Consider the following 23,438-nt stretch of genomic DNA (forward strand, 5'->3'; position numbering starts at 1 on the left):
AGAAAAACCCTTTCACCAGCCTGACCTATCCTCATCTTGTTACCCATCGCTGCTTTACCACTACCTGTTTGTAGTAGGCAGTCTGCACCCACACTCACAATTCTTCTCCGAATCTAATCTGAATAATTAGCCCTCAGTTCGCCATAAGGACATCTTTGGTCGCAACAAAAATCACTTACATATTCATATAGTAATCTGCCAACATAGAAATTCGCACACATATAAGTTTAAAAAAAAGTACACACAAAATCCACTGCGTCACAGAACCTGCTGCACATTTAAGGCTCAGGAGTACCTTTAGGGTAAAATTAATCGCATTTACGTAACACTACCACTTCATACTCCCTGGTCGCGACCATGGCTTTGGTCTTCACTACCGCCTTACTTCCATCAAGAACTGTATCCTTTTAATTCATCTCTTGCCGTTAGCTATACCTTGCCTTCAAATAAGTATCTCTCAGCTTCCAGGCTCCTCACTTTCATCACAGCATAAATCCACGTTCCTTATTCTCGCTGAACTTTGCGTCCGATTACGTATAAAGCTCTCCCTCGGCGCAATCACAGTGGCATATCCGCAATGCCTAAAACTGCAAATCTCCCTCAAATACGAATGAGCAACTCCTCATCAGCGCAACTACTTCTGCATCGCCTTTCCGATAATCTTCACTGTGTTGCACCGTATAGCTTACATACAGAACAAAAGGTTATATACAGGGTGTTACAAAAAGGTACGGCCAAACTTTCAGGAAACATTCCTCACACACAAAGAAAGAAAATATGTTATGTGGACATGTGTCCGGAAACGCTTAATTTCCATGTTAGAGCTCATTTTATTACTTCTCTTCAAATCACATTAATCATGGAATGGAAACACACAGCAACGGAACGTACCAGCGTGACTCAAACACTTTGTTACAGGAAATGTTCAAAATGTCCTCCGTTAGTGAGGATAAATGCATCAACCTTCCCTCGCATGGAATCCCTGGTACGCTGATAAAACCCTGAAGAGTGGCGTATTGTATCACAGCCATCCACAATACGAGCACGAAGAGTCTCTACATTTGGTACAGGGGTTGCGTAGCAAGAGCTTTCAAATGCCCCCATAAAATGAAAGTCAAGAGGGCTGAGGTCAGGAGAGCGTGGACGCCATGGAATTGGTCCACCTCTACCAATCCATCGGTCACCGAATCTGTTGTTGAGAAGCGTACGAACACTTCGACTGAAATGTGCAGGAGCTCCATCGTGCATGAACCACATGTTGTGTCGTACTTGTAAAGGCGCATGTTATAGCAGCACAGGTAGAGTATCGCGTATGAAATCATGGCGGGGAATCGAGGAAGTACAGTACATACTGACGAACCTAAAATGAGCTCTAACATGGAAAGTAAGCGTTTCCGGACACATGTCCACAAAACATATTTTCTTTCTTTGTGTGTGAGGAATGTTTCCTGAAAGTTTGGCCGTACCTTTTTGTAACACCATGTATACAGTTAACTTACATTACTTAGGCCATGCACCATCGTTAATAAACTTCATACAATGTGGCCACGAAGCCATAAATTTACCCTATCTGTTAGCTTCTGCTGCAACCGTTTACTCCTTCTCCAACAATGTTACGTGGTGAACTCGTTTTGATTTGCGGGACCAGGTAGTTTCGACGTCAATCGCGTTCGGATGATCGATGCGTTTGACCCTGTACTGTCCTTTTTTTTTGGTCATCAGTCTACTGACTGGTTTGATGCGGCCCGCCACGAATTCCTTTCCTGTGCTAACCTCTTCATCTCAGAGTAGCACTTGCAACCTACGTCCTCAATTATTTGCTTGACGTATTTCAATCTCTGTCTTCCTCTACAGTTTTTGCCCTCTACAGCTCCTTCTAGTACCATGGAAGTCATTCCCTCATGTCTTAGCACATGTCCTATCATCCTGTCCCTTCTCCTTATCAGTGTTTTCTACATATTCCTTTCCTCTCCGATTCTGCGTAGAACCTCCTCATTCCTTACCTTATCAGTCCACCTAATTTTCGACATTCGTCTATAGCACCACATCTCAAATGCTTCGATTCTCTTCTGTTCCTTAATAAATGTAAAATTTCTTTCATACATATCTGCCACCTTTGGATAGTCATTGGGCTTTGATAAGGACTTTATCGCCCACTTTCAGATGCAAATTACGAATCTGGCCTTCCTGGTTGCGCTGCCTACGTAACGCCTCCCTTTTTATCCTGTCTATTGCTAGCTTGATTACTTCCCCATGCCTTGCTCTCCTAGTCGTCGGAACATCAATTCGGTTATTCTATTCATCGGGGAATGGTTCTTCAGCACGACTGTAGGGCTGAAGCCTGTAGTGCCATGGGGCACCTCGTTCATAATTTGCTGAAAGAAGATACAGGTCCCATTTACGGTGTTGGCTGTGACAATATACGTGGCAGAATTTTACCAATTCCTTAATGACTCTCTCTGCCGGACTTTATTGTGGATGCCAGAGTGTGACAAAAACAGGCTCAATCCTCCTCCTCTTTAGGGAAGTTGCCCACTCTTTCGAACGATATTGAGGGCCGTTATCTGAGATAATCTTTCCGACTCTCCCAACACCTCGTATAAAGTGCCGAAGAAAAGCGGGCGCAACAGACTTGCCTGAGGCTCTCGTCAAGGGCGTGAAGGTAACGTACTATGAAACCAACTCAGTGGCTACGGGCACACACCTATATCCGTTCACAGATTTTGGCAATGGACCTAAGATATCCGTGGCCCCGATTTCTCTTAGCCTTGTGGGCACTATCTGAAACAAAGGCTCTAGAGTACTTGTTGTAGAGTGTTTCGCACGCTGACAAATCCTACAGGGACCCAGAACTCTGCACTCTCTCCGATCCGTGCTGATGAAGTACGTCATCTCTTTCAGCTTCATACAGCATTTCCTTGCCCATAGGTGACCACAAGATAGGTCTGTGTACTACACAAGTTTATTCACAACTTCGTTAGGGATGCACGAGAGCTAACGGTCATTCTGCTCGTGTTGTCTATAGAACAGCACCTCATTTTTCATCACGTAATAGTTTCTCAACTGTACCTCGCCTATATTGTGGAGTCTTTCCCTTAATATTTTGGAATTCTCGTCGTTTTATTGCTCTCTACTGATGTTGGTGAGTCTTGTCCTAACATAATTATCGAAGGGCACATTCCTGAGACACATTATGTCATACCTGTTCTCTTCGATTTCGACTTCACTCCCACGGACCAGTCCCACAGGACTGCAGGATAATGCGTCAGCTATTATGTTTTGGTTCCCTGGGATGTACGTGATACTGAATGTAATCTGCCAATAGCAGTTCTGTCTTATCACGGAAACACTGCAATATCGATGCTGCAAATGTCCTTATAACCACAGCCAACCTCTCGCTTAGGGGCATAGGCTCCATCACACAACACTGATTGATTACCCTATCACAAGTTTTCTGGCCATCCCTAAACGCCTAATCTTTTCAGGTGCAAAACCCTTCCACCAGTGCCCGCCTCGCATTTCTGTCGACAACGAGCGTAATCCTGGTCGGCTAAAAGAGGAGCCACTAACGATTTAGTGGGCCTGGATAAGACTTTTGAACATCCCGTTACGTCTGACCTCATCATACTCTTCCAACTTATATTTTCACTGGCGTCCGTAAGGGATTCGTACTCTACATTAACCTCTTCGTTTCGCAATACGAAAACACCACCAAGTTCGTTTCATTGTCGATAGTTTGCTCAGCGGAGACCATGGTTCTGAAACGTATGAATCTTGGAACGTACTGCAGACGTTCGTTCCGGCTAGTAGAATCGATTAAGGTTTAACATGTAAACATGACTACAGAAGAGTAGTTTCCGAAATTTTGGTCATCCCAATGTTGCATCCCGCGTGGTCGCCGTCTGTGTCGCGCCGTTCGTCTTGACTGCTCAGTACAAACATGGAAACTCGCAGCAGGTATCCGATTCTGTTAGCCCACCTTGATGCAGGGCTAGAAGCAATATTCACAACATTTCAGTATAATCAAAACAGTTAACAAGTAGAATAGTGTTTGCCTCTGGTCAGGAGAAGGAGTAGGGGCTACTTGGTTCCATAGAGTATCGTCGTTGTGTCGTAGATATATATCGAACTAAGAAAGAGTAATCAATTTCACCGTATTCATGCTGCTCCGAAACATTACTTCAACATCATAGACGGTATAAATTTATTTCGTCATTAATTTTAAACGCTTTGGCAACCGACCAACGGTGCTTGCTTTCACTAATACCTGTTCTGTGGGGCCTCATGCGTTGCCCTACAATAGCGTGACAGACACTCTTGTCCGACATTTCTGCGTGCACCACTCTACTAGAGGACTTTTTGTAATCAATAAACGTATTTCACGTCTAATTCAGTAGTGCTTCGTTATAAGTGTCACATTTCCTTTTACGTAGTTACTGTCTACTGAATTTTAAAATTACTAGTCGCTACCAACGTATTCCCGCCATTTTGCCGTTCTTAGCACTTTCTACCAAAGATTAAGTGTACTGGACTCGTGAGAATTCGAACAACAGAGTGTAATGCATAGTCTGGCATACACAGGGCGCGGAAAACCAATCTGACGAAGACAGTATCAAATGAAGGAATCTGAGTATAGAAAACACAGGTCGCAATTAAATCTTTCAACCACTATGCCAGTATGAAAACGGTGGTCAGTTTGAACATTTTCTATACGTACTCATGTTAACTAAGTGGTGCCTCATTTTTCACTAATTTTGACCTTTTTGAGATATATCCAAACAAGAAACATGGACATGTGGGTGTCCTCATTCCTGAAGAAGTACTAGACGTGTTGGTGATGTTTTAAATTTATCTTGTTCCCATCGTGACGACTGCTTAGTCCGAACGTTCTGTTTACGTATACATTTTCTGTAAATTACCTATCATTTTGAACAAGGACCTCCGTATGTCAGATTTCAATTACGTTCCTGCACCGCTGAAAATATACATTTACGACTTTTAGTTGCCATACACAAATTCCTATGCTACATGCTGTCCTTCCGCCCTGCAATCTTGGTCAAATGGTTTCTCCACGCCCTGTATATCGGTGCTGGATGGCAAAACTCGCTCAAACAGCACTGTTTAAGTTATTCACTTCATACGTTCGTTACACGTATGTCACTGAATGACACCCAGCCAGGTTGTCGCCCTTACGTTCCGCCACGTCTCTGGAAAGCCAGCGCGCGATCCACAAAATCACGAAACCAGTTCCAGATTCGCATAGTGACACTGTACTGATTGTAAGCACATTCAGACATTAATCGCAAATGCAGATCATAGTAATGTAGAAGCCGAGTTTATCTTTCCGTTAATTCTCCGTCTACTGCAGAGTACAGAGCTCTGTCGCTGCATCAGCGGTCGATTGTTGCTGTTGGCGCCACAGAATGAAGGCAGTTACGTCCAGAGTTACTCCGGAGTAACTGGGATTCTGTTAAAGCAATGAAAACAAAGAAGTGATGAATACGGTAGGTAGTTTCTGTTGGAACGAACGACGACTTTTGCGATTCGCTTTCCACGTCTGCAATCGAGTTTTAACGGCTATTTCACAGCAATAAAACGTTATCACTGCATGTTAATAAACCGGTGCTCGAAGCTCACATAACGTATGAGAATGCCGACATGATAATTAAGAAGCGATAAATCTTTATAGTTCGCCCATTACTACTGCGAAATATTGCAGTGCTTTTATGTGCGGACAGGGTGTGTAAAGTAGTACACAATCGTATGCCGTCGAAAGGTGGAGGTGTTATACAAGCAAGACACCACAAGTCATTAGTAGAAGTCAGTAGCATTTTCCATTGAAGACTACGACGCGTAATTTCGATTGGACGGAACGATACCTTTTCGGGTTTGTGTGTAGAAGACCTAACTCTAAATGCTGGTTTATATAGAATACATACAGTTAGCCATGCCCCACCCAGGTAATTTACAGTTTAAAAGTTTACTCGGTTACAACTTGGATAAACGTAAAGTTTGACTGGTGATTGTGCATTTGTTATAATTTTTTCCCCTTTTCATTTTCTCCATAAAACCGCCATAATTCGCGAGAACGTTATGAACTGCCGATATTGTGGAGCGCCAGCAGCAACAATCAGTCGCTGAAGCAGCGACAAAGCTCTGTGGGCCGCAGGAGACGGAGAATTAACGGAAAAATAAACCCAACCTTCTACATTTCTACGGTCTGCGATCGCGATTAAATGCGTTCAAAGTCAGTACCGTGTCCTTGTGAATCCGACGCTGCTTTTACGATATTGTGGAACCCGTGCTGGCGTTCCAGTGGCGTGGAGTAACATAGGCGGACATCTCTTCTACAAGTCATTCAGTGACGTATGTGAAAAAAAGCAAATGTGAGCAGTGTTGCTGGAGCGATGTTTTGTCATCCGGCACCGTTACACATGACGTGCTGCCCGCAATCTCGAGAGCTCCGCACTCATTCCTCGATAAAATGAATGTGCTTAAAACGGTAGACCGAAAGAGGTGATGCAACGGTTAGCACACTGGACTCGCATTCTGGAGGACCACGGTTAAAACCCGCATGCAGCCATCCTCATTTAGGTTTCCCGTATTTCCCTGCATCGCTTCAGCTCAATGCCGAGATGGTTTCTTTGAAAGGGCACTGCCGACTTCCTTCCGCGTCCTACCCTAATGCGATGACCTGGCTGTTTGGTTCCCTCCCCCGTCAAACTAACTAAAACGGTAAACAAGGTGACGATGTCTGCGACGCTGCTTCCACCATGCTTGAAACGTCATCAGGTCTCGGAGATCCTTTGTAGCTCCTCGACGCTAAAAGACAACAGCCGGCGTGGCGGTAGAAGTCGCCGCCGCACATTGTCATCTCTGCGGCCTGTCTTTTCACGGAACTGATGTCGCTTGGTTGTACCTGAATATAAATAACGTAATTAATTTAGCCTAAAACACTGTAGCGAATACTTACATTTATTACTGTTTTCTCGCATTGCCGCCCTAAACATATTCAAGTTTCGTAATATCGTCACTGTTTCCCCATGTGTTTTTTTGGCCCTCGGCAAGCAAATGCACCATTAGCAGTGCAGAAAACTCACCGCCGTCAAACCAGCATCTGAGACGAATTTGCTAGCCTAGAAAGTTTGCAAGTGTTCTGGAACCGACAGAGCTTTGGTCTATTATTGGCCACACTAAGACAATACATTCAGCACCCGAGCAGCTCCGTCGTTGTAGGAAGTTAAGGAATTTCGAGGGCTTACTTTTTGTCTGGCTCTAGCTTCGAAGCATCTCAGCCGTTTGTATGTAATCGTTTCCAACTCTGTCGCCTACATATAATTATTCTGGCCTTACTCGTTTTCTAGGAGCTGACTGCTTGATACGTTGTCCTTATTATGGCATTTTCCATTCCGACGTGAAAAGAAAAAGTTTTTATTATTTTCTCTCGTACTATCAAGAGTTTAGTGAATATCTGTGCAGTTTATTTTTATTTTATTTATTTATTTATTTTTGGATAGTACTTCATTAACTAAAGGCAACGGCAGGCGTCTCTTGCTGATACCCTATGGTGACGTCCTAACATCCAGACTCGCGTCTCATTCATTACGAACAGTTCTGCACTGCCACATATGCTAACCCTGGAATCGAGTGAGCAGGGCCTTTTAGCTTCTCACGAGAATATTACATTAAGTACACTGAAAAGATCACGCTTTTCTGGACAGAATATTTTTATCCCCATTTAATACGACTCTTTTTGTTAGTATAGATACAAACACACTTTGAAAGCGTGTAAATGGTAGATACCTGTCCGATCGACTTTAACTCACCTGGCTACAAACGCAAAACATATACTCCTCATGGCTTTGTGTTCGCCTCGACTAACGGATCACGTGATCTCTGTTGGCCACATGCTGATATTATTCCTGTAGCGTCGTACATCTCGAAATTCTACCGTAGTCGGTTTCACATTCTTGCTATATATCAAAACAACCCCGCAATTATTTTGATGACCACGAAAACCAAAGCTGTCATTTATATTTCCTCTTATTAGACGTGCTATGCTTCGTGTTTCAACAGTCGGCATCGCAAAGCTGTACCACACATTGGCGAGATTTGTATATCTACATACTCTCCTGACGACATTGCCCAATATGGGACAAACACATCTGTGGTGCATTTGCGACGATAAAATTGTTCTCTAGTATTCGAATCTCCGATTTCCCAGTAATTTACTTACGTAGGGAAGCGTATCTGGTACTCAGTCCGTTTCTGTGAACGTCAAACAGAAGGACTGCTACTACGTAGTACGTAGGGCAGTATTTGCAAGCCGATCTGCCAATAGAAGTTCCGTCTTATCACGCAAACTCTGCTATATCGATCCTGGAAGTGTGCTTATAGCCACAGCCAGCCTCTCGCTTAGGGCCAAGGGCCACGGCAAACAGTGGCCGGAGACAAGACACCCCCTGGCTCTGTGCACAGCGGTGTGACTGTGAGTTCACTCTCTGACAAGTTTTGTCGCAATGTCTAAACGCCTGATACTGTTTGGTGAAATGTGTTTGCAGCAGCGCCCATCTCTCACTTCTTTCCACAACGATCGTAATCCTGATCGCTTAACAAATCTGCTATGAACGCTTCAATGGCCGTGCACGAGACTTTGAACATTCTCCTACTTCCAATCTGCTCTCCACCACATCATGATTTCACTGGCGTCTGTCAGGAATCCGTACTCTCCACTGTTTGTTAATGTCTCCTCTTATCTTACACAAAGACTGATGAGTTCTCTTCGTCAAGGACAGCTGCATTGCAGAGACCATTTTTGAAAACAGAGGATAGCGCGACTGCAGGGATTTATCTGTGGCACGCCTCCCGCGAAACCCACGTTCTCACCGTAGTGTCCCGCTCTACATTCGTAGTGCCCCCACCCATTATACTCATTACTCGGGGCGCGTTGCCGATTCCCGTAAGAGTTCGGGCACTGTTTGTGCCTCCGCACGGAAGCAGAAGATGGTCCAGTGGCCGGTGAGCCTTAACTACACTCCTGGAAATGGAAAAAAGAACACATTGACACCGGTGTGTCAGACCCACCATACTTGCTCCGGACACTGCGAGAGGGCTGTACAAGCAATGATCACACGCACGGCACAGCGGACACACCAGGAACCGCGGTGTTGGCCGTCGAATGGCGCTAGCTGCGCAGCATTTGTGCACCGCCGCCGTCAGTGTCAGCCAGTTTGCCGTGGCATACGGAGCTCCATCGCAGTCTTTAACACTGGTAGCATGCCGCGACAGCGTGGACGTGAACCGTATGTGCAGTTGACGGACTTTGAGCGAGGGCGTATAGTGGGCATGCGGGAGGCCGGGTGGACGTACCGCCGAATTGCTCAACACGTGGGGCGTGATGTCTCCACAGTACATCGATGTTGTCGCCAGTGGTCGGCGGAAGGTGCACGTGCCCGTCGACCTGGGACCGGACCGCAGCGACGCACGGATGCACGCCAAGAAAAAAATGGTTTAAATGGCTCTGAGCACTATGGGACTCAACTGCTGAGGTCATTAGTCCCCTAGAACTTAGAACTAGTCAAACCCAACTAACCCAAGGACACCACAAACATCCACGCCCGAGGCAGGATTCGAACCTGCGACCGCAGCGGTCTTGCGGTTCCAGACTGCAGCGCCTTTAACCGCACGGCCACTTCGGCCGGCTGCACGCCAAGACCGTAGGATCCTACGCTGTGCCGTAGGGGACCGCACCGCCACTTCCCAGCAAATTTGGGACACTGTTGCTCCTGGGGTATCGGCGAGGACCATTCGCAACCGTCTCCATGAAGCTGGGCTACAGTCCCGCACACCGTTAGGCCGTCTTCCGCTCACGCCCCAACATCGTGCAGCCCGCCTCCAGTGGTGTCGTGACAGGCGTGAATGGAGGGACGAATGGAGACGTGTCGTCTTCAGCGATGAGAGTCGCTTCTGCCTTGGTGCCAATGATGGTCGTATGCGTGTTTGGCGCCGTGCAGGTGAGCGCCACAATCAGGACTGCATACGACCGAGGCACACAGGGCCAACACCCGGCATCATGGTGTGGGGAGCGATCTCCTACACTGGCCGTACACCACTGGTGATCGTCGAGGGGACACTGAATAGTCCACGGTACATCCAAACCGTCATCGAACCCATCGTTCTACCATTCATAGACCGGCAAGGGAACTTGCTGTTCCAACAGGACAATGCACGTCCGCATGTATCCCGTGCCACCCAACGTGCTCTAGAAGGTGTAAGTCAACTACCCTGGCCAGCAAGATCTCCGGATCTGTCCCCCATTGAGCATGTTTGGGGACTGGATGAAGCGTCGTCTCACGCGGTCTGCACGTCCAGCACGAACGCTGGTCCAACTGAGGCGCCAGGTGGAAATGGCATGGCAAGCCGTTCCACAGGACTACATCCAGCATCTCTACGATCGTCTCCATGGGAGAATAGCAGCCTGCATTGCTGCGAAAGGTGGATATACACTGTACTAGTGCCGACATTGTGCATGCTCTGTTGCCTGTGTCTATGTGCCTGTGGTTCTGTCAGTGTGATCATGTGATGTATCTGACCCCAGGAATGTGTCAATAAAGTTTCCACTTCCTGGGACAATGAATTCACGGTGTTCTTATTTCAATTTCCAGGAGTGTATATATATATATATATATATATATATATATATATATATATATATATATACTAAGATGGTATCTGTTCTTTCGGACATCTTAGTATATATCGTATATATAAGATTCCCTTTCATACTCAAGCTTCTGTCATTTTCAGTGACTGTAATGCTTGTTTTATACAATCGTAGTTACGTTTTTCCAACAAATACGTACTTCCCCTTACAAATGTTTGCAGTGACAAAGTGTTTCATCGCCTACTAAGTGCCAACACAAGCGGCACCCATTGCCTCCTGCATCCTCATGCCGTTGACCACTGCCGGTTCTTCGGCCTTTTTGCAGCAGTTTCTCAAGTCGAGGGCGAGAGGGCGCCCTGGACCTCTGCGCCCTCCTCCGCCCTCTTTGACGAGGCCGACAGTCGGAGCTGCCACCACCACCAAAACTAAACCAAAACGAATGCATCCCACAGTAACAAAACAAACTAAGCGAAATGGCGAGACGGAAACGGTTCTTCCCAATGCAATGCTTAGCGTTGGACAAAGCGTAGTGTGCAAAATTCAGCCACATACGTGTAGAAGAGCGGGAAGAATGGGGTAAGAAACAGAGAAAAACCATGAATATCGATAATAATTAATGCCTTTTATAGTACTGAGTTCGAGCATGAGAACTGTTCATGATTCACGCAAACACTACTGGAGATTTGTTTTTCGAGATGGTCCTCTCGCTTGTTCCAGCGAATGCCTGAGCTGAGGAAAACTCTTGCTTTGTGTGTTACTACATTGTACGCTGCGTCAGGGATTTGTAACGTTGTTTTAAAATCTGTGTGATACTTAACTGAGCGCCTGTGCACGTAACAAACAAATAAAATTGCCTTACTTCTAAAACAGCAGCGATGGAATGCGATACGTTGTTGTCTCTTATGCAAAAAATAAAAATGTGCTAGCTACTGGCTCAGTGGTATGCAATGCCGGGCGCAATACTTTGAAATGTACGTGAAATTCTTTCGGCTGATAAAACATTCACGAAAAATCCAACGTCTTTGAAAAACATATGACTTGGACGCTGCTGGCACTGACTGTCGTGAATTACTAACACAGATTTTTTTGTGAAATTATATTGCAAGTTAACTTTCGCTTTTCAAAACATCTGACGCGTAAAATTACACTTCTCAGAAAAATACACCATATTTACCAATTGAGTCACAAACGACGAGATTTATACAGCAAATATCATCTAACATCACTAAAAAGGCATAAATACAAATCATCTGATTACATACACCTGTGCTAACAAATCTTCGAACCATTAGAAAGGAGAAATATCTAACTAGCCCTTTCATCAAATCAGTTTAACCACATCGTGGGGCTACTCAACAATTACAAACTATCAGTCAACTCATCTACACAAACGCGCTGGCAAAACGAGAGTCATCATAAATATTTAACAGCTTTATCTTGCTTGCGAAAAGACTTCTGCTTACATGTTCTCGTAATTCCTACGTTAATCTTACACTTGGTGGCTTCACAGAGCACACACACCACAAACACTGCCTACTCCATCCTCCCTCCCTCATACACTACTGTGAGCCAAGCGCTCCCTTACTCCCTCACTACAACCTCAGACCAGAAGCAGTAACTTTGGCTCTGCGGTCGCGCAGTCAGCGATCCGCATTATAAGGCAGTCAGAGACATACATCGTTTACAATATACTAGTTTCACTTCAGTTTACGTTAATGTTATTATCATATACGGGTGCCACACACAAATGTGTAGAAAAATGGCTCTGAGCACTATGGGACTTAACATCTGAGGTCATCAGTTCCCTAGAACTTAAAACTACTTAAACCTAAGGACATGACACACATCCATGGCCGAGGCAGGATTCGAACCTGCGACCGTAGCGGTCGCGCGGTTTCAGACTGAAGCGCCTATAACCGCTCTGCCACAACGGCCGGCTAATCCAGTGGAAACCGGTTATAACGGTGTAGAAGGGAACGAGGGTTTACGGTAATTATAGCCGATTGTCGCACAAATCGATTTTTTCTTTGGTTTTGATAAAAATTTCACGTCTGTAAATTTTAGCTCTCATAGAGCTGACTCTTGAAAGAGCGGCAGAAATACGGTACACCTACAGTACTTACAATGCAGTATTTGTGAAGAGAGACTGAAGATGAATTTTCTTACGCTTTTGCAGTATGTAAAGCAAGAAAATGCCACCAAAATGTAAAAACTTTTATTAAGTGAAGAAAGAAGTAGAAACAATGTAAACTGTTTACTCACGTCGAAGTTGGACAGTGATCGAGATACAGTGTTGAGCACTTTTAAAACTTGCAGTGAGTGCTGTGTGGTACAGCAGTCAGGAAGGACACACTTCCGCTTCAGTTACTCTATTATAGAATTTAATCGACAGTACCAAAATGGAAGACAGTATTCTGTACATAAAGTATTGAAAATACTTAACAAACATAATCACAAAATACCAATAACTAATACACTATGACTCCATTTCTGTTTCTTGAAAAAATCACAAACGTTGGGATCTAGTTTTCTATGACCACAGCAAAGTCAGTGTTGTTAACTTTTTCAACCAGTCGCTTTAACTTTGAACGCAGTACAGTAACGCATACTACAATACGCTGGCCTATTTACGGTAATCAAAACTGTAGCAGAGACAGGCATTTGTTGATATTATTTTGAATGTCTTATCCGAACATTATTTCGAGCAGCTAATTAGGCAACTAAATCGTGAAGCTAACGTCTTAAACCTCCTAGTCACAAAATTCTTCGATGTGATAACGGAGCGGAAGGTGTCAGTGATCATAATGCTATGACAGCAACTATGACTACGGATATCTCAAGGAAAGTCAAGAAAGGTCTTAGCAAGAACGAGAAGATACACACTGTAGAATGTGTGTGTAATCAAACATTAGTTCTGAGAACGAAGATGTGGAGCACAAATGGAAAAAAAATCAAAACCGTCCTTCAATATGGCTTAGACAAGTATGTTCTGAGCAAGGTGTTAAGGGATGGGAAAGACCCACCGTCGTTTAATAGACGCATTAGGAAATTGCTACGTAAGCAAAGAGACTTTCATCAAGTACTCAAGTGAAGTCAAAATCTTGCTGACAAACAGAAACTGAACGAAACGAAAATGAGCATCAGCAGGGCAATTAGACAGGCGTTTAATGATCTTGACAGTAAAATTTTATCAACCGACTTGACTAAAAGCGCTTATAAGTTTTGGTCCTCCGTACAATCACTAATCGGTTCGAAATCAGTTATTCAGTCACTCAGAGACCAGAGAAAACAGAGAGAAGGCCAAAATACTGAATTCAGTCTTCCGAAATGATTTCACTGCGGACGATCAGAACACGAGCCCACCTTTCAATCATCGCGCGAACATCGAAGTGGTAGGTACAGAGGTAACTGATCGCTGAACAGAAAACAACGACAGTCAGATACAAGGGAAGAACGTCAGGCACAGCCAACCGGTTCATTTTTGACAGGTCCCTTGTGTACGTACAGAAAGTAAGGACTGTAAGATATTTTGGCTCATTGCCTCCAATATTTTGAGAAAATCGCTATTAAAGTACATGACACTAACCGACTCAAAGTGAACTGGATCGGCAGATAATTGTAAACTGAGCATTTTTGATCATTATATATGCTGTCCTAAAACGTGTATTTCTCGAAAAATCAAGGAAAGAAACTTTTACGACTGCCGTTTTTACACGCATGAAGGTAAACATGCTCCAGCGAAAGCGGCGCTAAGCGAGTGACCAAGACACCTGGTTCATGAGCGATGACTCCGTGTTCGATTCCTACACGGATATTGCGGTTTTTGTTTTTGCGTATGTGGCTTTCTTCGTTTCGGAATTGATTCGAATTGGGGGGAGGGAGGGGGGGTTCATAATGTGCGTGAGTCATTAGGGATTGATAGCGGTAAGTGGATTAATTATCTAACACAGTGACAATAGTGGACAGGTGACCTTTTAAGCCGTCCGTAAGAAAACAGGTCCGAAAAGGACTTGTATGTATTCGTCACGAGCAACGACAGTAGCGGCAAAGAGTGAACGCAGATAAGGAACCCACTCTTGTTCGACCGACTCTTGCACCTTGGACCCTTACCAGGTAGGACTGACAGAAGATACAACGAAGAGCGGCGCGTTTCGCCACGGGACAGCTAAGTCGGCGCGAGAGCGTTACAGAGATGCGCAACAGGCTCCAGTGGCGGTGGGTACAAGGGAGGCGTTATGCATCACGGGTGGTTTACTGCCGAAATTTGGAAACAGGATTTACCAGGAAGAGTCGGTCAACATATTACGTATTTCCACATACATATCGCGAAATGAGCACGACGGGAAAATTCTGGAAACTAGAGCCAACTCAGAGGCTTAATGACAATCACTCTTTCCAGGCGCCATTCACGAGTGGAACGGCGAAGGGGACATCAGTTAGTGGTACCAGAAATTCCCTCCGCCACACACCATCAGGTGGCTTGCGGAGTATTAATGTAGGTCTGGATATTACAACAAATTCTAAGATACCCCTGCTTTCTGAGTGATTTTTTGGTGGTGAAGGATACTGAGTGCAACATAAGCACTGAACCAAAGAGGGCAGTTGATGGCGTAAGTTCAATGGCTGTAGAGAAGAAACTGATGCTAAATCAAAATAAGACTCAAATTTTACGGTTTCTGGAGAACAACTGAACTAACACTGACATATTGATCAGATGTAATATGCATATCATTACTCAGTCCGAACAATCCAAATTCATAGGTGGTAAACTGACATAGACAGCGCACGTTCAGTATCTTGTTCAAAAACTTAACACTGGTGTATTTATCACTGGAAGAGTATCTGAAATAAGTGATAGCCCAACACGAGAATTAATCTACATTGCTTACTCTGATCAGCTTATGACCAACAACGTTATATTCTGGTGTAGTTTTTTTCGATTCTCAAAGGCTCTTCTTGGCTCAGAAAACGGCAGTTCGCGCAAAATGTAGCGTAAGTTCACCAAACTGTGGTCGACCCCTGTTCACCGGCCGAGTGGCCGAGCGGTTCTAGGCGCTACAGTCTGGAACCGCGCGACCGCTTCGGTCGCAGGTTCGAATCCTGCCTCGGGAATGGATGTGTGTGATGTCCTTAGGTTAGTTAGGTTTAAGTAGTTCTAAGTTCTAGGGGACTGATGACCTCAGCAGTTAAGTCCCATGGTGCTCAGAGCCATTAGAACCATTTGACCCCTGTTCGTGAGTGTGGGAGCTCCGACGCGGCCCTCTAAATGTATATTTCCACTTCGTCTGTTGTTAACAACGCGTGGTTTTTCCCCGAGGATGAGCAGCTTTGACTCAGCTGATACAAGACAGAAATCCACCCTGCATTTCGACCGCATCTCCTTGACTCGGGCGTGCAGTATTCTCCATTTTCAGTAAACTACCGCAAGAATAAACAAATCTCAGCAGGAATTCACGCACTTTCAAGTCTAATCTGAAGAATTTTCATGACTCACTCCTTGTACACTGACGTGACTCCTTGTATAAAAATTAAGCAAGTTCATGTGTTGTACTGTTAACTAATTAGCGGTTTGACATCTGGGTACTATTCGTGGGAATTTTATCTGTTCTTAAGGTTTCAGACGTTAGTTTGATGTAGAGACTCGTTCCATCACCGTACAGACTTGCTCCTCAGCCTAGAAGTGTGCAACAAACCAGAAATGCATAACCGACTTCCATAACTTGAACGTAGTGAAGGATTCGCCTTGACTGAGCGATTTCAGTGTTTTCATCCATGAAAAGGCATTACTACAAAATCGTAAGTTTTCAGGAGCGAACGAAAACATTCTGCCAGTGAGTATATTGAATGTAACAGGACGGGCTCTCCGCTGTTTAAAGAACAGGACGAAATGGATAGTTTGCCATTATTGCAGTTATTAAGATTTGCAATCCATAATGAGTCCAAAATCTTGGAGTAACGTCCTTTTCTTGAATAAGTAACTCATATCCATAGTCAAGTTACGTTTTAGTAGTGTTTTAAATTGTTTCTTGTCTTTACCCATTCAGTTTCACAGTTGTATAACTCTAATCAAAGTTTATAAAATGGATTCATCGATCATTATCATCGATCAAGCAAATGTTGAATGTCTATGTTTTTTCCTGTTAACAGCTAACTGTCCAGTGCAAATATTATGAAAATTAAAAACAACAGACCCTCCTGGAAATAAAGCTTCGAATGTATCATTGTGCAATCCTTCTACGTGCTTGGAAGCCACAACACATGACCGTAAGCTACTATGTTCAAAATTTACAAAGAAACATGGTTCAAACGGATAGTACATTCATGACAGTTCACTATTGCTATTTTTATAACATTATGTTGATAATTTCCTACATTAGGTCTCTCTTTTTTTCTGTTCTTTGTATTTTCACTATGTTCCAACTCAATACTTGAATTCGTTTTACATTTCACAACACATGTTCAGAAATAGCAACTATTAAGCTAGGAAAGGCGAACCGTAAGATATAGTACATTAAGTACTCGGTAGATGGCATGCGAATATGCTCACAATTGAAAGGGCGCTACTCCAGGAGTAAGCCCTTTTCTAAATGACGTCACTCTGACTGAGTCGCAAAGCCCATTTCACGTAAAAATATGTATCTATGTCTATATGATATGTTGCCTTTCGTAACTCATTTTATCAAAATTTGGAGTAAGGCCCCTTCGAAAATGACCTTTACTCTTTTATAGTAAACAAGACAAATCGTGACGTGTCGCAGTTGTCAACAATACATGCCTCTCCTCTTGGCCCATGCCGTAGCCTAGCAACGGTTTGAGTGGAGTGGAAAGGCGAGCAAGACGGCTGTTCCTGTCCCCATTCCCAGATAAGCCTTAAAAAACAGAGAAACGCGGCAACAGCACGGAGCAGCGGCAGCAGTAAGACATCTGGTGAGACACCAACCAGCGTCTGGTTTCTGCCAAAGCACGCGCACCGATGCTGATGCATAACATTAATTGTCGATTCTTGTATGTTTAATAAACGTGGAGATCTGCGACACAGAACTTGTGATTAGAGTAATATACTTTTGCAAACTAGTCGAGATGATTGTTGATTCTAAACTGTGTAAGGCAGTTTGTGTAGCAGAAACAGTAATTGTATGTATCTTTCAATTACATGAAGATCGGGAGTCTGCAAATTATAAACGCTCCTACAAAGCTGCCTCGCCAAGTGGTTTCTTCATTCGCTCATTTGGATAACGCTCGACAAGGTATGTACATATGTACATCGTCGCTGTTTCTTGAAACACACGTCCTCCGTGGATCAATCGCAAGAGATAATTTATTTTTACAAACATTTCTGCAGCATTATAGATGACTTTCAGGCAGTAAGTACTGTTTTGGTTCAATTCTAGTGTCCTGTTCCACGCGTCAGCTTTCAAAAGTGACGTCGTGTGTGACGTCATGGGTTTACAATGCGAAAGATGGAACTGTCCTGTCATTAAGTGTTATCTGTTGTCGTCTTTGTAACGACGCAAACCATGCTGTTTATGGTAAATATGTCACGATTTTCGCGAATGTGGTCAGCCAGTAACCTAATGGCAGAGCTTAATTGTCTGCTAGTGAATCGAGCGAGCAGCAATCGCATTTGTAACATTGGTTCTCGTAAAGTATTTGGCTATGTTTTTCTCAATAAGGCATGATTTCGGGACGCGAGGTTCCGCAGCAATCTAAGAGGACAACTTAAAATTGTGCCAATGGAACTATTAGCAATCAACCATATGTATAATCTTGATTATCACGAATATTTTGCTGTATTTTTCTGAAAATGGAACGAGTTATGAGGCGAGGTTATGGAGGAACGTAAGACGACAGCTATATAGTTCAATTATAGCCCTCCAATCAACGGTTCGTAAATTTTGCTGACATTTCATTGTGTATTGTTGCTACTTTTAATATTGTTTTTTGTTTTCGTCTCTGTACTTGAGCTATTTAGGTCAAGTTTATTTTTCGATTCCAAGATTTCTTATTTGCCGCAGTAGTACAGAAGGCAACACCAACAATAGTAATCCTGTAATAAGGAACTGCACGAACCTACTGCAGAAAATAATGAACCTAGGACTCGATATCCAGAATTGAAATGTATAGCTCAATTCTAGTCACCAATTCCAACATTTGTCACTTTTCCGTTGATTTTTCGTTGCCTTTGTATTACTTTTTCTTTTAGGAATTGTGTGTGGATTTTTCTTTATTTCCTGCTTATCTCGTCCTTAAGTTTCCTATTTTTTTATTACCGAATTTGGCAATCTATAGACTGCTTAGAACCTAAGACAATGGGGCATTATTTTTCTGCTTCGCAGATCTTCTTTATGCATTGGTTATCTGTTCATTTGACATCACACCTCGTAGGCTGTGAGTTTTGTTGACGGATGAGAAATATTCCAGTATTGATCAGTAGCCTGAAATTTTCCCTGTCCTATCTGGTGTCTTCTGTGACGTTTCGTTTCCTCAAATCATTTCTTGTCTCTTCCCGCCATCTCGTGGTGTTTTCTAATTTGGAAATGAAATTAAAAATGGTATTCTTTAGCCTGTTGTCACTCATTCTGTAAATATGAGTGTAAAACTTTAATCTCTCTTCCTTATTGTGTCTGTGATTTTTTTCTGTGGTTCTGCACAGCTCTTCATTTCTCCTCTTCGTGAGGTTGTTAGTTTTGTTCTTTTGAGGCCCTGAAGCTTTTCTGCTTTTGCAGCTCTTCTTGTCCACCTCTTGTTCTCAGTGTTAGGCACTCAAATCCCCACCGTGCATCCGGTTTAAGTACTGTAAAGTAGTGTTTAATTTTTGCCTGGAATGATACTGATGTTTTATTATATCGGTTTTGGGTGCGTTTGTTTCCTAATTCCATTTTCCTCGACCTATCTTTATTTGTGGTTTTATCTAACCCATTTCATTGTATCCTTCTCCCAGGTACTTAAACTTATCAACTTTTTTGATGTGTGTTCGTAAATATTTTCTCTATTGTGTATACGTTCAATATATTGCATTTCAGCCTTTGATACTTTTAGTCCGGTTTTAGCTACAATTTTGTACAGTTTTTCTATCATTACCTTTGCATCTATTTTCTCATTAGAAATCATTGCAATTTCGTCAGCAGAAACAACATATGCCACGTCAGATCTTGGTCTTTCTTGTTCTACATGGATTCCTTCGATGTTTTTCTCTTGTAGTTCTTGACCTCTCTCTCATGACCTTGTCTGAGATCACACTGTAGGCAATCGGCGAGAGCCCATAGCCCTGTCGGACTCCTGTTGTAATTGTGAAGCATTCAGAAACTTCACCTAGGAATTTAACTTTAGAAGTTGTGTCTGTAAGTGCCTGTTTGAATGGTTCTGTCAACACCTGCTTGTTCCAGTGTCTGTCTACAGAATCGTTGGCTTTTTTTAAATCAGCGGATGTAACGACTGTGTTCAGGTTCTGCATTTTTGTGGTCGTGGGGACTGTTTTCAAGTTAAGAATTTGGCCCGTGCAAAAACTACTTTCCCTCAATCCCGCTTGGCACTCGCCAGTTGTGTCCTCTGCTTGGTCTTCTGTGTTACTCAGCAGAGGCCTCAGTATGGAGCTGGGTAAGTGTGTGTGCCCGTCCTGTCTCCCTTCTTACGTGGCGGATGGATTGTGGCTTGCTTCCAGTCGTCCGGTATTCCTCCTCCCTCCCAGCAGTATCTCGTGACCTCGTAAAAGGTTTCAGCTGCCCACTCCCTCCTAGTTTTCACATATCAGCCAATATCCCGTCTTCTTCTGGCACCCTGTTGTTTTCTGGCTGCCCAGCGTATTGTTCAAATGGTTCAAATGGCTCTGAGCACTATGGGACTTAACTTCTAAGGTCATCAGTCCCCTAGAACTTAGAACTACTTAAGCCTAACTAACCTAAGGGCATCACACACATCCACGCCCGAGGCAGGATTCGAACCTGCGACCGTAGCGGTGGCGCGGTTGCAGACTGAAGCACCGAGAACCGCTCGGCCACCTCGGCCGGCCGTATTGTTCAGTCTAATGCGGTATAGTGGCTCTGAAGGTGGGTTTTCCTTTCGAGGCTGTCTGGAAATTAGTGGTTGTGTTGGTTCCTCGCAGTTTACAAGATTTTGAAGTATTTTGCTTATAATACAGAGTTGTGTTTGTTGTTGATAATCAGTTTGGCTGTTGAATATCTGAAGTGAAGGCCCACCTGCTTGTTCGCTGTTATTACTTCTTTGAAAGCATTTTAAAATTCCCTTGTATTTTTCTGACTGAAGTCTGTATCGATACGTCTCCTGCACGCTACTATTTATCTCATTTCGCGGTTGTTGCGTTAGATTTTAGTTTGTACCCGCCAAGAACTCCCACTTTTTCGCGATATCCCCTTAGATTCAGTCCCTGTTATTAAGTATTACCGCTATTCCACAATATTACGAGTTTACTGCCAGTGATATTCTAGTGGATTTTATTAAGGCGGCATATGGTTCTTTCACTTGCTCGCGTAAACTGTGATAATTTATTTGATGCATGTATGCTTTTTTTCTGTTGTTACCTGCTTTCTTGTTATCTCAATTCCTTTGCGATGTAACTGGTGGCTATGTAATTAATTGCATGAGCTACAATGCAATTTTATAGTATTTGTGTGCATTATCTTTTTTTCTGTGGTACATTGGTTTTTTAGGAATAGGCCTCGTTGCCTTCAGATGTCACCTCTAAGTAGCGTCTGTGACTCAGACATGACGTCGGTCAAAGCCAGAGAGAAGAAAAATCTGTGGAGTGAGCAGTGCGTGCTGCGCCTGTTGTCAACATTGAGCTGGAACCGTGACACGATCTCGGGACGACGCTGTTTGCTTAAGGTGAGTTCACGTTCGCCGTCAAGTACATCACGTCACGTCAAAACATTCCACAATGCACTACAAACGGCGGAATTAACACAAGTTGTCAACAGACTGTCATGTCACGTCATGGCTAGTCTAGGTTTCTCGGGAAGAAAGTTTTGATGGCATCATCGTCTGCTAACATTGTAAATTAACCTATTTTTACCGCACTCACTCGTTTTATAACAGCGGATACTGTGATTTTGTATCTTCGTAATCTTTATTGTTATTATTATGCTTTGTTTTTGTGGCAAATTCCAAATGATGCATGTCGACTTCATTGTTTTTTCTTTCGGATGTTCTTACACGAGCAATGTCAGACATCTGAAAACGAAAAATTATTTAGTTTTTACCATAACAGAGCAGACTCCCACTTTCTCGTAGCACAGACAGGTCGACGATCTGAAATGTTTCACTGCTCAGCACTTCATCAAACAAACCTGATGTAGAACACAGGTTATGAACATTGTTTTGGCCATTAATAACCCTTGTCGTTGTTAGTTCCTCAATTGCGATGCTGTGCTCTGAGATGGAACTGACGTGACATGACGTGGCGGGCAGTGTGAATACGGGCTGACGTCACCGTGTCGTGACGTGATGCCCGCCCATTCTGCTTATCACAGCTGAGACAACAATTTATTACAGGTACCAAATGCAAACGCTTTGGTGTCTAGAAAACTCCTATCTCAAATACACAGCAAATACGAAGGGAATCTATCTGTACTAACTACACAGGACGCTTTATGGGCAACCAACCCCACGTCGTCCTGACTGCTCACTCTGAGGTCAAAGCAGAGCGTGAAATCGGACACTAGAATTTATTCATTATTTTTTTCTGTTTATGTATCATTAAATAAGGTGTCTTTGACGTCTTTGTGCCAATGCAGTTTGCATCCTCAATATCAGTACACTACTGTCACATTATCTTGGCTTCTCATCTCCCTACAACTGAATTAGTAGAGACTGAACGAGTTCGACCTGCTGATAAGTGCATTCATTTCGTTGTCAGCTCTGACACTCAAGCCATTACTTGACTACCTATATGACTGATTTCAAACAAGGTTTTCACAGAGTAACGTTTTGGATCTCCGAACCCCCTCTCTCTGTGTGAGTGTGTGTGTGTGTGTGTGTGTGTGTGTGTGTGTGAGTGTGTGTGTGTGTGTGTTTTAGATACGTTGTGGAGGTCATGTTCATGTCACTGCTGCTATACTAAAACTGATGTAAATCATAATGTGATTTACAGGATCCTGACTGAGGAGCAGAAGCAGATGCTGGCTGGGAGGCTGATCATTGCTGCGTCTCAGGGTCAGACCGGCCAAGTGCGGGCACTCCTGGATGCGGGGTCGCCAGTCAACGCGACAGACGCCAGTGGCGACACTGCCCTGCATGAAGCAGTGGTGAATGGCCACGAAGAAACTGTCAAGTGCCTGATTGATGCCGGAGCAGATGTCAACGTCAGGGACTCGGATGGGATGACGCCTCTGCACTGGGCTGCATGTAGAGGTGGCGAGCAGCACATTGTATGGATGCTACTGGCAGCATCAGCGTGTGTAGATGTCCAGCACGATGCGGGGGAGACTCCACTCCATGTGGCTGCCAGATGGGGGTGTGCATATGCAGCAAAGGCACTGCTGCTGGCCGGTGCGAGGAGCGACATAAGGGGTAACAGTGGGCAGAAGCAGACACGGTACAACTATTTAGCACTCAACAAATCTTGTGATTAAAGACTTTTATCTAAATTCTCCTTGTATTGCATAAAAATTTGCTATTCTCTTTTTTAAAGTTTGAACACAATACATCTTAAGGACCACACATCAAAGAAATTTTAAGAGGGGGTTGGCGCAAGTTTTAATCTGTATTACTATACAAGGACAAGTCATTGTTTATCACATGATACTCTAATGAATGGTCA

General features: G+C 43.8%; 1 protein-coding gene across 1 annotated transcript in view; it reads left to right on the top strand.

Annotated features, from left to right (window-relative positions):
• LOC124719715 (cortactin-binding protein 2-like) overlaps positions 1 to 23,438 on the top strand; it is a 90,099-nt gene that overhangs the window by 48,698 nt on the left and 17,963 nt on the right. The window contains exon 4 of the mRNA XM_047244919.1: positions 22,770 to 23,213. Coding sequence (XP_047100875.1) covers positions 22,770 to 23,213 — 444 coding nt within the window. The remainder of the gene's footprint in view (positions 1 to 22,769; positions 23,214 to 23,438) is intronic.

This window comes from Schistocerca piceifrons, chromosome 11 (genome assembly GCF_021461385.2).
Source record: "Schistocerca piceifrons isolate TAMUIC-IGC-003096 chromosome 11, iqSchPice1.1, whole genome shotgun sequence".
NCBI lineage: Eukaryota > Metazoa > Arthropoda > Insecta > Orthoptera > Acrididae > Schistocerca > Schistocerca piceifrons.